The sequence below is a fragment of the Stigmatopora argus genome, chromosome 1, assembly GCF_051989625.1.
Source record: "Stigmatopora argus isolate UIUO_Sarg chromosome 1, RoL_Sarg_1.0, whole genome shotgun sequence".
In the NCBI taxonomy this organism is placed as follows: domain Eukaryota; kingdom Metazoa; phylum Chordata; class Actinopteri; order Syngnathiformes; family Syngnathidae; genus Stigmatopora; species Stigmatopora argus.
This window is the reverse complement of record NC_135387.1, coordinates 11,178,352-11,190,313: the sequence shown is the minus strand read 5'-3', so window position 1 is coordinate 11,190,313 and position 11,962 is coordinate 11,178,352. Positions and strand designations below refer to the sequence as shown.

Here is an 11,962-nt window from a genome sequence, read left to right as displayed (position 1 = left end):
TAAATACATAATCGCCGGGTGACCTTGGTTTTGCCATTTACACAACTTCGACTTGTCATCAATCATGCACTCCTTTTATTTTGAAAAATGACAGATACGCAATTAAGACTAAGCTTGTCTAATTTTTCAGAGATACTATAGAATATTTATTCATGATAATGTGGGCACTGAGTCAGAGAGTGATGCCGAAACATTAGGAGAGTGTCTTTCATCAACATCTTCCTCCTGGGCTCCCCTCCTCTTCAGCACCGCTGGCATCGTGCTTCACCACCTGCTCCAGGCCTCATTCCACTCGGGCCAGAATGAACAGCTGGCCACTCTTCTGACACTCTGATTGGCTAATCCCTGCTGGTCACTTGTGCCTTCTCTCCCTACATGTCATTGAACTTTTTCTCGGCGAGCGCCAGGACCCTCTTCACGTCTTTGGCCACGGCCGTCCTTCATGAACTGCGCAGGTGCCATATGGAGTAGTGCACATCGTTTAATGTGGTCAAAAGTGTCCTTCCAGTTTTACCTCATCAATGAGTGGATAAACAGAAACTGATGTTGATGTTTTTGACTCCATAATTATTTGCTGCTAGCACTACTGTATTGCCCTTAAAATAGCAAATGTGCATATACAGTAATCCCTCGAATATCGCGGTTAATGTAGACCAGACATGGCCGCAATAATAAAAAAATTGCGAAGTAGGGTCACCCCTATTAAAACTATTATTCAAATAATTCATAGTAGAAAACATCGCGATAATTGAGGGAAGACTGTACGTGGAGTAACTAAATTACGTCATGTATTTTTCACCGTTATATGCAAATATCGAGAGGTAAGCGACCTGTATGTAATCGAGAGGTAAGCGACCTGTATCCACAACAGCGGAATGACAAATTACAAGTCCGTAACTTACACTTATTTAGGTCTTTTGCCGATTAAACGTAGCTTATGGAGAAGCACCATCAATTTCGTCACACGCAGTTTCTGCGTGTGATGACAAGTAGGCTTTTTTTTTTTTGTGTTGTGGTAATGACGACATGGCCTATGTCCGATTATTATTATTATTATTATTATATACTAGAAATTGTCAGATAGATTTTTTTACAGTTTACACAAAATAAAATATGTATTTTCTAAAAAAAATGTTTTTTTTGTAGTAAAGAATTAAGATGTCTATAAAATCAATGCAAGTAATGAGTTAAAATGTGGTAAGGAAACAAATATTATTGCAGGGGTCCAGAGGGTACCTATTCCATGTCTCCTTCCTCCAACACACCTGAATTAATTGATCAACTCATCAGCAAGCTGTTCAGAAGCCTGATGACAAACCTAATTTTTTGATTCTGGTGTGTTGAAGAAGGGAGACAGACTCGAGGACCAGAATTCGGTAACCCCTGTGATTCAGTATTAAACATTATATTACATGAAGCTTTGCCCACGCCCTGATTCAGAGGTTTAGTAAAACTCAGAGACTCCATAACTGCAGTTCCTTGCTTACATGTTGAAAATGACATATATACATTTTTATTTCTTTATTGGAACCTAATTTCCAGCTCTGGTGATGTGCTTCAATAGCATTTTTGAGAGCACCAGCGTATCGCTATCATCGAGTGCTGCTCAGCCATATGCCCAATCCAGATTGGCGGTTTGTTTTGGACAGCTAAACTGCAATGATTCACTGCGGGGGCTTCATGGAGACCAAAGCTAAAGTGTACATTTAGCCCGAGGCCACGGTGCTGTCTGCACACACACTCTCAGCACCTCTATTGATTTTTTTTTCCATTGACAACACCCTCACCCACCGTCTTGCTCTAATCGCTGTCACCCTATCGTTTTACTCTTCAGTAATACAGTTCAACATGGCAATGGGTAGGAGAGGTCAAATTTTGGTGAAGCAGTTTCATGATTAACAACAGAGAGAATTAATGTAGAAATGTGGAACATTTACTTACATGAAATAATAATATTCATTAAATGTATATAAATACATTATTATAAACCGAAAACATTTTATTGTTGAAATCAGTCAGTAAATTAAGTGCAGTAAAAATCAATCCTGTTCTTGTTCATTGAACTCAATTGCAATTAGAAGAGGGCTTCTACTAATAGTGCCAGACTGTATTGATCAGTACATGTAAAAGCAGACTGGATCAGTTTCATTCAGTATAACAACAGGACAGAAGCACTTCAGAGCAATGACTCTGAATCGCACCATTTATTTTTTGTCTTAGTCTTATATACTTACTGTATGTTGCCCCACTAATTTGGGACTTACACGATCCTCTAATGTGTAACCTAGAATGATAGAAACATTTCTTTTACACATCCTGACTGTTGATTTTCTTGTGCTGAAGTTGTGTGCAAAATCTAGACGAAATGGTAGCGGGCGGCATATTCATGATACGTCCTGAAAATCCCTCACACACATCGTTGCTTCATCCATGTCACATATCAAAATTCTACAGCTAATCAACATTTAGTGCTCCCACCCCCTCCTCCCTTTGCCCTCTTTCATCCATGAGATCTGTCTGTGAATGATCCGGTGGCGACGCGATCGATGGGAAAATGCAAAGCTGGTTCTGATGTTTGGCAACGCTCAACCTTTGGTGCTTTCATCTGGGCCTTTTGATGTTGCCGTTCATCTGCATAAAGCCAACTGAAGGGTGTGATTGAGTCCACTTGTCACCACAAAGTATAAACATGGGAGCAGGCAAACATTGTTTGCAGCTACTATTTCTTCCTGATGAGCAATTAAAGTGTGTTTAAGATGGATGGAATAATCATAACTACCGTAATTACTCGAATATAACACGCAGGTTTTTGCAAAATAATTAATTCCAATAGTTGGGGGTGCGTGTTATAATCAAAAACTTTTTTTTTTTTTTTTTTTTTTTTTTTTTTTTTTGTGTCTTGTTACATGGCCCTTAGCCTGGTGCTTTTTCTTGCCAAATAAATTGAATTGAAATTGAATTGAATAAAATAAATTACAAATTTTCGATCGAAAAAAGCATTGTCAAACTCACTTTGACGCACGGATTTTACGTCATCTCGTAGAGCCGACGCACGGATTTTACGTCATCTCGTGAAGCCGAGACCACCACTGCCCCCCTCTAGCCTCGTACCCGTCTCAGTTCACCCTCTCTCAGTTCAGTGTTATAATCAATAACTAAAATAAATTACAAATTTTCGATCGAAAAAAGCATTGTCAAACTCACTTTGACGCACGGATTTTACGTCATCTCGTAAAGCCAATCGGATGATGTGTTGTGGGAGGAAGAGGAAGTGGATGAAGGAAGCGTGGACGTTGATAGGATTCTCAACGAAGAGATGTATGAGAGGACAGACAAAGAGAGAGAGGAACTTTTCATTTGAAGGATTCTAATGAATAAATTTGTTTGAACAAAACAATCGTGAAACGAAGAAAAAAAGGTAAGATTTCTGATTTTCGTCAGCGGGAAATTTTAGGTGCGCACTATATTCGAGTACTGCGTTTTTCCAGATTTTTTTGGCCCAAAGTTATACCTGCGTGTTATTTTCGAGTGCGCGTTATATTCGAGTAATTACGGTACATTGTTTTCCCACAAACATTCATTTGCAGTAAAACAAATATATATTTCTTCATTTGAATTAAAAGGCCCAAATATTTTTTATTAGTTCAAAAGCGACACTTTAATATGGAGAGAGGCATTATTCATTTTTAATCACAAAACATATAAATAAGATTCAATTGAAACATTATAGTGCGTGGATTTTCTATATAGTTTGACTCTGTAGGAAATATTACATTTTTGAAATGGATAGTAATAGGACATTGAGAAAATATAGGTGAATAGAATTCTCAAAAACATTATCCGTTACCTCCAAACAAAGACAATGCAGCAAGTATTTGGTATTTTGTAATTTGGCTACGTTTATTCGAGCAGGGTCATTTTCAAGAGAAATTACAAATCAAGAATTCAATAATACTTTTACAAAGACATTTCAGGAAAGAATCTTCTTCAGTCATGATATCATACATAGTATTTAACAGTCCCTCTTCATTTTTTAGCTTAAAAAAAGAAACAAAGATGAAGTGGAATTTTTTTTCAGTCGAAAATACAGTGTGTTCACAATTGTATAAAAGTTCCCAAATTTGGTATTTTCCATTATGTGGAAATAAAATAAAATAAGATTAAACTTCGCATTTCACAATGTTTCAAAACACAATAAATGCTCTCTTTACGTAAATTTTGCCCTATGATCAACACCATGTTCCTTTTTACTAAAATATATCTATATATTGAAGACCTATAGTACTGTACACAACAGTATGAAATAAATAAAATTAGGAAATATAAAATGGGCCACATAAATAATTTTTTTCCAACCTACAAATAAAATGAATGCAATTTGCTGTTTTCCAAAAAAGAAAAAGGTTTGGTGTAATACTGACAAATAAACATTGCACAACATAATGTAAACTAAGTAACTGCTGCCTAGAGTCTTAATACTGACACGGGTGCTGCAGAGAACAATGGTAAACCATCCCATAATACTGAAGCTGGTGAAAAAAAAGTAACCTTCCTTTGACACAATACGAGGGTGGCACTTGCAGAAAACACACAGGTTAAAAGGTTTGCATATAAGGCTTCTTTTTCATAAAACACCTCAAAGGCTTCATCCTTCATTTAAACCCCCTCCCCCCATCCCCCCAAGCGTCCATTTTCCCTTAAGACGGGGGTGCCACGAGCTCATCCTCCTCCTCTTTGACCCATATCCTTCACAGTCTTAATGATTGGAGGCCTGACACAGTGTGGTTGCAGGTGGCTGAACCAAAGGTAGGTGACGACAAACACCAAAGGGCTAAAGGGGGTATGCAGACCCCGCTGCTCTTGTTCGAACCCCGTATAAATATATACATAGGCAACACTTTCTTTTTTTTTCTTCATGATTATAGAAGCGGAGTGCAATTTGTACAAGTCACTTTTTTTGTGCTATAAATACTATGGAACACGGGCAGGGGGAGGTTAGCACCACACTCATGTTTAGGCCTTAGGACTGTACATTTTTCCAAATGTATTTATTCTCTGTTGGGTTTGCATAATGCAGCTTCAGTCACAAACCCCTCCCCCTCCCTTCAATGCCGCTGCCTCATTGATTTAGCGGTCGAAGCTTCCCGGAAGCTTAGGCACGTGCACGTACGGTTTAAAACATCCCATCTTAAACCGAGCAGGTAAGAATACTGAACTGGAAGAAACGTCCCCAAGGTTTCTACATGGCATCCTCTATCGTGTCCTCGCGATCCGATTTGGTTTCCAATTTGCCATCCAGTGAGCTATCGTCCATCGAGTGCTCTCCATTCTCCTCTTCGTCCCTCAACGTGTCTGGGTCCGTGTCCATGCTCTTGCTCTCCTCCTCCTCCTCAAACTCAAACTCATCCTCCCTGCGTCCCATCTTCGCGAATTCTTCATCCACTTCCTTGCGTCCCTCTATGATCCCTCCATTCACGCCATCGTGTCGCAAGATGGCCTCGCGCTCCGCCAGCTCCGGGTAAACCTGAGGTGTCATTCCCTGCAAGTAGGCTCGGCTCATCAGCAGCTCCGTGGGCTCCAGGTGACCCTTCTCGCGAGCCTCTCTCTCGGCCGCCTCGCGCTCTTCCGCCTCACGCTTGCAGTACGAGTATCGGTGGTTCATGTGCTGCGAGTACGAGCCCGAGTGCGAGAACCTTTTGCCGCACTTGTCACACTGATAGGGCTTCTCGCCCGAGTGCAAGCGGGAGTGCTCGATGAGATGGTGCTTGTGTTTGAAGGCTTTTTTGCAGATCTGGCATTGGTGCGGCCGCTTGCCTGCGGACACACAAAACAAAGAGTGCCGAACGTGAGTGGCGTGCCAACAGGCGGGGCGCCACAAAAATATCACAAAGCAGAGGAAAGCAAAGAATTTGATGGATTGGATGGCGAGGAGCAAAATGACATAACGGGACATCAAATCCAATCTTATTCAAATTGCGAGGAGGAAGTGTGCTCGCATTCTAAGGCTGACATTACGGAAGTTCCCTCCTGCGGTCCAAACAAAGAAGCTCATCCGTGCGTTGCACTTGTCAATGCATCATAAATAGGGTGGCTGAGGAGTAAAGAAATCTCAGCTCAGCAGGAGAAGGGAGGAGTGGGGTGGGGGTGCTCAAGCTTATCTCTAAATATGATTCAAGTTCATGTTGAGAGCCTGCTGCAGGATCCCGGCATTTCTTTTCTTTCAAACTTTTGCAAAGTACGCCTCGCACGGGGAGAAACGGGCTTTTAATCTCCGGTCCGAACACTTCCCTTCTGTGCAAGACCACAACAACACAGTGACGTGAGCATGAAAGAGACGCTGCCCCAGCCCTCGCTTTCATGTCCAAATAGATAAGACGTACAAAAGCGGCGAACACTCGACGAGAGATAGCGTCTGAAATGAATGATGCAACCCCGTGAAAGAAGAACTTTGTATTCGAGCGATAATAAGACACTCGTTAGTTGCGCTCTGAAGGTGCTGATGTGATCTATCGCCAATAATACAGCTGCCTTTATTCATTGGGAAAACTACTATAACTATTTCCACCCTGTTGATGAAGAAGCAAGTTATAAGATGTGCAACAGAGGAAGGAGGAAGAGGAGGGGACAAGTTAAAAGATTCACTGAGGATTTTCAATACAAACATTGACAAAAGGAAATATAATGGGGTTGGAAATAAGGGTCTAGAACAGTATATACCTGTGTGTTCATATTTGTGTCTGAGAAGGGAACTGCTCTTCTGGAATGTTTTGTCGCACAAGTCACACGCGTACATACCACTTTCAGTCTTCTTAATCTTCTTCCGCGACAGACAGGAGTCGGGGTCTGTCATGTCGTCCAGCCCTGACATGTAATCGGCTGTAGCGTCGAGCAGCTCGCCCTTAGCAACAACAAGCAACATAAGAATAGAGAAAAGAAAATGGGAAAAAAATTAACCTGAGTCAATTCAAATTCATTACACTTACACTTTTGAAAAATACACTGTCGTTACATTACAAATGGTTTTTTGTTAGTTATCAGGAGTGAAAAAATGGGGCCTATCTGGACAACTTGACACTGCACTTTTAGTTTGGAGATTTGCTTTCATTTTACGGTAAAGTTACATGGACGAGCACATCTATCTAACAGTTGAAAGATCTCACTTTCCAATCTCAACACAGACCCTCCAGGATCGAGTTTGTTATTTCTACACTGACTTTCCTATATTTAAAGTTAAATTAGACCAAATTGTTCCCACGTGTGAGATTGAATTGGCGTTTGCGTCTAATTGGTGGCAACCAAACAACAGACTTCATTAACTATTTTGAAACAATGGCTTTTCATTTCCAAAATTGCAAATTCAACCATTTGTGCAGATCTCATCTCTTTTAGCCTCATGGTTTGCATACGCACTTTGCATAACGACTATTCTCCACTGCTCCACACTACAAATATAAAATGATCTAACATTCGGATATATTATCCAAAATTGGACTGTTGGACCTTGGAATATTGTTCATCAATTTAGGGTGTTGTCATTGACATTTACAGCATGTTAGGATGAAGTGTGCTAATATTCTCATCAAAAGGGAGGCAAACCTTTACAAGAAAATCTTTAAATAAAACTGCAATGAACAAGTCATTTTATGTGTCCTTACGAAGAATGCAATGAAAGATTGGCAGTGTGGCATATTGTCGAAATAAGTAGAAGTACCATCCTTTTAAAAGTCTCTTTTATGATGAAGATGAGTGTGGCCTGTGAATTGATGGAGGACAATGATCCTGCGTGAGAGGAACATTCTGTCACAGAGATCACAATCAGGTGTGACGTGTTCCTTTATTGAACTTGACAATGCTAGGATGTTTTAAGATGGGGCCTAGCTATCACTCGGCAATCAATTTCAACTAAACGCCTGTAGCTGTATTTTTAAAATCTAATTTAATAACTTAGAATGAGAAACATTATTAATACTTTTTTTTCATCAAAAGGGTTCACTCTATGTTAAACAGCCCTCAGCGTGCAGTGGTAATGAACATGGAGCCAGTGCATTATTAAACTGTCCTTGGAAGCTAATCTCACTTTAAAATGCCACTGAAGAGTGGTTTAGTGGTGTGGGGGTGTGGGGCATTATGGGATTTCTGTAATTTGGGACAATTCAACATTGGTTCCAGTTATAAAACATACTATTTGTAAGGCACTCACTGATAGCATAGTGGATCATTCGCTTGATTTTGGTTCAGCAGTATAGGTACAATTCCTACTCAGATAGCAAGTATGCACATTTAAATTGATGTCTGTCTGTGTGCCATACATGCCTTTTAACTAATTGAGGACTATGTTTTGTAATCTTTCAACCATGTGAGGTGGGTCCTTGCACCCTGCATCCTTGAAGATAACATGGGTGAAGTTGATTAATGGATGGATTATATTAAAACCTCTGTTTGGATGGGTTAATTTAGTTTTTTCTAAGAGCATATTAGATATTCTTTCAGCCCAGATGTGTCAAATGAGAAGTGACAAGAGATGACATGGTGTGGCTTTAGGCTGTCAGAGAACTATATTTACCTGGAAACCGTGTTTCCGCTGGTACTTTCTCCGCTGTTGCATCTCAGCAAAGGTAGCGGCGCCAGCTGCATATGTGTAGGCCATGTGTGGTAGGAAACTCATCTGTTCCATGCCCGGATAGGGTCGGAGCCCTGGGATGGTGGCCTGCATTGGGGGCATGAATGTGGCTGGTGGGAAAGCGCTCTGAGGAGGAAGCGATGTGTACATCGGTTTGGCGGTGAAGGGGTTAATGCCAAATATTGGGCTAGTGCTTTTCTCCTGGTTGCCATTGTTGACAGAGACCGAGAATTCCTTCTTGAGATAGGCTAGGTTTAGAGGCTCTTCGAAGTGCTCGCGTGGTGAGGGGACACTGCTATGCTCGACTGTAACACTGTTTACTTTGGGTCGGCTCTTTACGGTAAGGGCGTGCTTGGGTTCCTTAATGAGTCTTGGAAGCGAAAGGTCGAGCGGCTCAGCCTGCAGGTCCTCTGACAACAAGCTGTTGGGGGTGTACGAACTACTGTGCGAATGTTTGGAGGACGTGGATGACAGGTTTAGTGGTGATGGGGTGTTGCTGCGGGAATGGTCCAACTTATCACCTGGGTTTTTTGCCTCGCCAAACTGGTGGTTTTTCAAATGTCTGAGTGAGCTGTCACAGTTATTGTGGAGTTCAGCGATGGCTGGTGATGTGATACAGTCACCTGGTTTGATGAGAGACATTGGCAACCGTGCCACAAGAGGGTCTTTGGGGGGAGTTTGGTGGTTGTTCATTCCAACGACCATTTCAGTGCTGTTCTTGTGCTCCAGCGGGGGCGTTCTGGTGTTACCATATGAGAACATCTTCCGCTGATCAAACCATTGCTTGACGAATTCCTGAGGAAGGCCAACGGCAATAGAGATCTTCAGCAACTCTTCAGAGTTGGGCTCCATGTTCATGGCAAAATATGCCTTCAGCACAGACATATGGTCCCTGTAAGGATGAAGGGAACCTGCCAGGCCCTTCTCCGTTAGGATGGAAGAGGTCAAATGAGTATTCTTTTCCATAAATATATGTTTATTAGACATCAGGTTCTCACTCGGTTGGAGCACAGCTTTGATCTCCTCATTCATTTTGCACAGGTAGCGCTCATGTTGATGGAGTGGGATGGGGCCAGGAAAGGTTTCTTTGCAATACTGACACGCGTATGGTGTAAACATGTTCTCTGATGCCTTCTCCTCGATGCCACCTTCTAGCATGTGGTTGGATTTCTCATGTTTGATATTGCTGATTTGTCTCTTTGAGTCTGTGGTTAAACTCTGGAGACAGGCTTTGGCTTCATTTACCTTCTCAAGTGTGTAGTCTATGATGCTTTTGGTGGCGCCGTTGTGATTGACAAGTGGAAGACTGACATGAGCCCCACCCGCTGATACCAGGCCCTGTTTTTGCTCCTCCACCTGTGAGCCTAATTCCTTCATGTAGGCTGTGAGCTTGGACAGCTCTTCAGGTTTGCAGTCCATTTTCTGCCTGCACACTGTATTGTCTACAATCTGCAGGACTTTCTGTACCTCGCTCAGGTTATTAATCAGTGGGCCTGGGTACCCGAGAAGCTGTGAATCAAACCCGGGGATATTCAGGTGAGACAGAGGGCTCTGGGCTGTTGAATTTTGGTGAACCCCCAGCGGACTGTTCCCTCCAACTCCCCCGTTCAAAAAAGGCCCATGAGCACTGAAACCGTGTGAAGCCATCATCAGTTTATAATCATTGAAGTCAAGCGGTTCTGTCTTGATGCTCAGATGGTTGTTGTGGTCAGAGAGGCCTAGTGGCTTGCCATTTTCCAGCTTTTGTCGTAGCTGTGTGATGGCAGTGTTGGTGGGGGAGGAGGAGGCCGAGGTGGGTGAGGAGCCAGTCTTCATGTTGCCACGCATCCTGCCATTAACAGCGATCAAGCCAATACACTTCTTGCTGCTTATGTGTGAACTATAGGATCCCGAGTGAGAGAAGCGCTTCTTACAATTGGGGCATTCGTATGGTTTCTCACCTGGAAAGTAAAACAGAGAAAATTCATATTTTGATTCAAGTTACACAATGTATGTGCATTATATGACTGCCACTCACCACTGTGGATGCGGAGATGTTCCTTCAGGTGGTGTTTGTACTTGAAGGCCTTTCCGCACTCAGTGCACTTGAACTTGCGGTTGCCGGCTGCTTGGTTCAACAGTTGGTGCTATGGGGGAGACATTTGGGATTAAAATTCCACACAGGCACCAGAAGAGTTAAGGATGTGACCATGAGTAGTCAACATTACAATAAGTATTTTAGGCTTGCTGCTAAATGGCCACAAACGATGACGATAACAGTGAGGATGGAACACCTTTTAATTTCCTGCCTCTTCAACTGTCTTTAGAAATTGGCAGCCCAGAAATTAATCTATATTTAGTGCATTTCCCTTCATTAGAGCTGATCTGATCTACTTTTCATTTATTTCACTGTAATAAGTTTCATCTCACCCTGCATACCTGTATTCACAGCAATTTTGAAAGGTTAATATGTCCTTTGGGACCGAGAGTACATGAATCGGTAATTATAACGATCATCAACTAGTCTGACTGACCGAACCGGCTCATAACCCATGAATTGGAGGAGACATTTTTCCAAGCTCAGACAAGAAAAAAAATCTGACATGATCTCCTACCAGCGCGGCACTGACAAATGCTGGGCTATATGCATTCTCGGGAAGACAGATGGTAGTGCACAGGACATTACAAAAAAACAGCTCCAGCCTTCACAGATCAAGCGGTGAGAGTTGGGGGGCCCCCGCCAAGCGCCGGAGAGGACCGCACCACTCATATGTTGCTGAGTTGCATAAACAAACAGCAACAGCTGCTTCGGTGCTCCCCCTGCCCCCGCCGCCCCTTCCACCTCTACCCCCTTGAGGATCTCTGCCCGCTAAAGTTTAGTCTCACTGCTAATAAGACACTCTGGGCTCTTAATTGTGAATGGCAACAGCTAAATGCTTCAACTTGCCTTCATGCACTGGCGTCGTCAATGCCTCCACACTTGTGGGCGGGGCACCGACAGGATGCTTGCATATGTATAAGCTCTAATTAGTTGTATTCAGGCTAATTGCTTAAAAGGAGGAGGAGCATTAAGACTTGTAAACATATGAGAGCACATGTTTACTGATGGGTACATTATTCCTTATGTTAATGCACGGTGTTCTCAGTCTTACTAACACAGAATGGACAGTATGAGAATGAAAAAGAACTAACAGGAAACAGCTGACTGCAGGCCTCACATAAACCAATTTTTAGATAAGTTTAAGGGACTCTGCAGTCATTTTAATATTTCTTTCATCCATTCAACATATTTGAAGATAATTGCTGAAAACTGACATACATTAAGAACAATTGAGTGCTAAATCTCTGTGTCATAGCAAGAAA

General features: G+C 42.2%; 1 protein-coding gene across 2 annotated transcripts in view; it reads right to left on the bottom strand.

Annotated features, from left to right (window-relative positions):
* Nucleotides 1-3,874: 3,874 nt before the first annotated feature.
* The window catches only part of zeb2b (zinc finger E-box binding homeobox 2b), a 54,397-nt gene continuing 46,309 nt past the window's right edge, over nt 3,875-11,962 (bottom strand). The window contains exons 7-10 of one of the 2 annotated variants that reach the window (XM_077596212.1): nt 10,638-10,746; nt 8,564-10,560; nt 6,718-6,898; nt 3,875-5,814 (exon numbers count right to left, since the gene is read on the bottom strand). In XM_077596212.1, coding sequence (XP_077452338.1) covers nt 5,240-5,814; nt 6,718-6,898; nt 8,564-10,560; nt 10,638-10,746 — 2,862 coding nt within the window. In that variant the 3' untranslated portion in view covers nt 3,875-5,239. The remainder of the gene's footprint in view (nt 5,815-6,717; nt 6,899-8,563; nt 10,561-10,637; nt 10,747-11,962) is intronic. The other variant, XM_077596222.1, reaches the window with a different exon arrangement.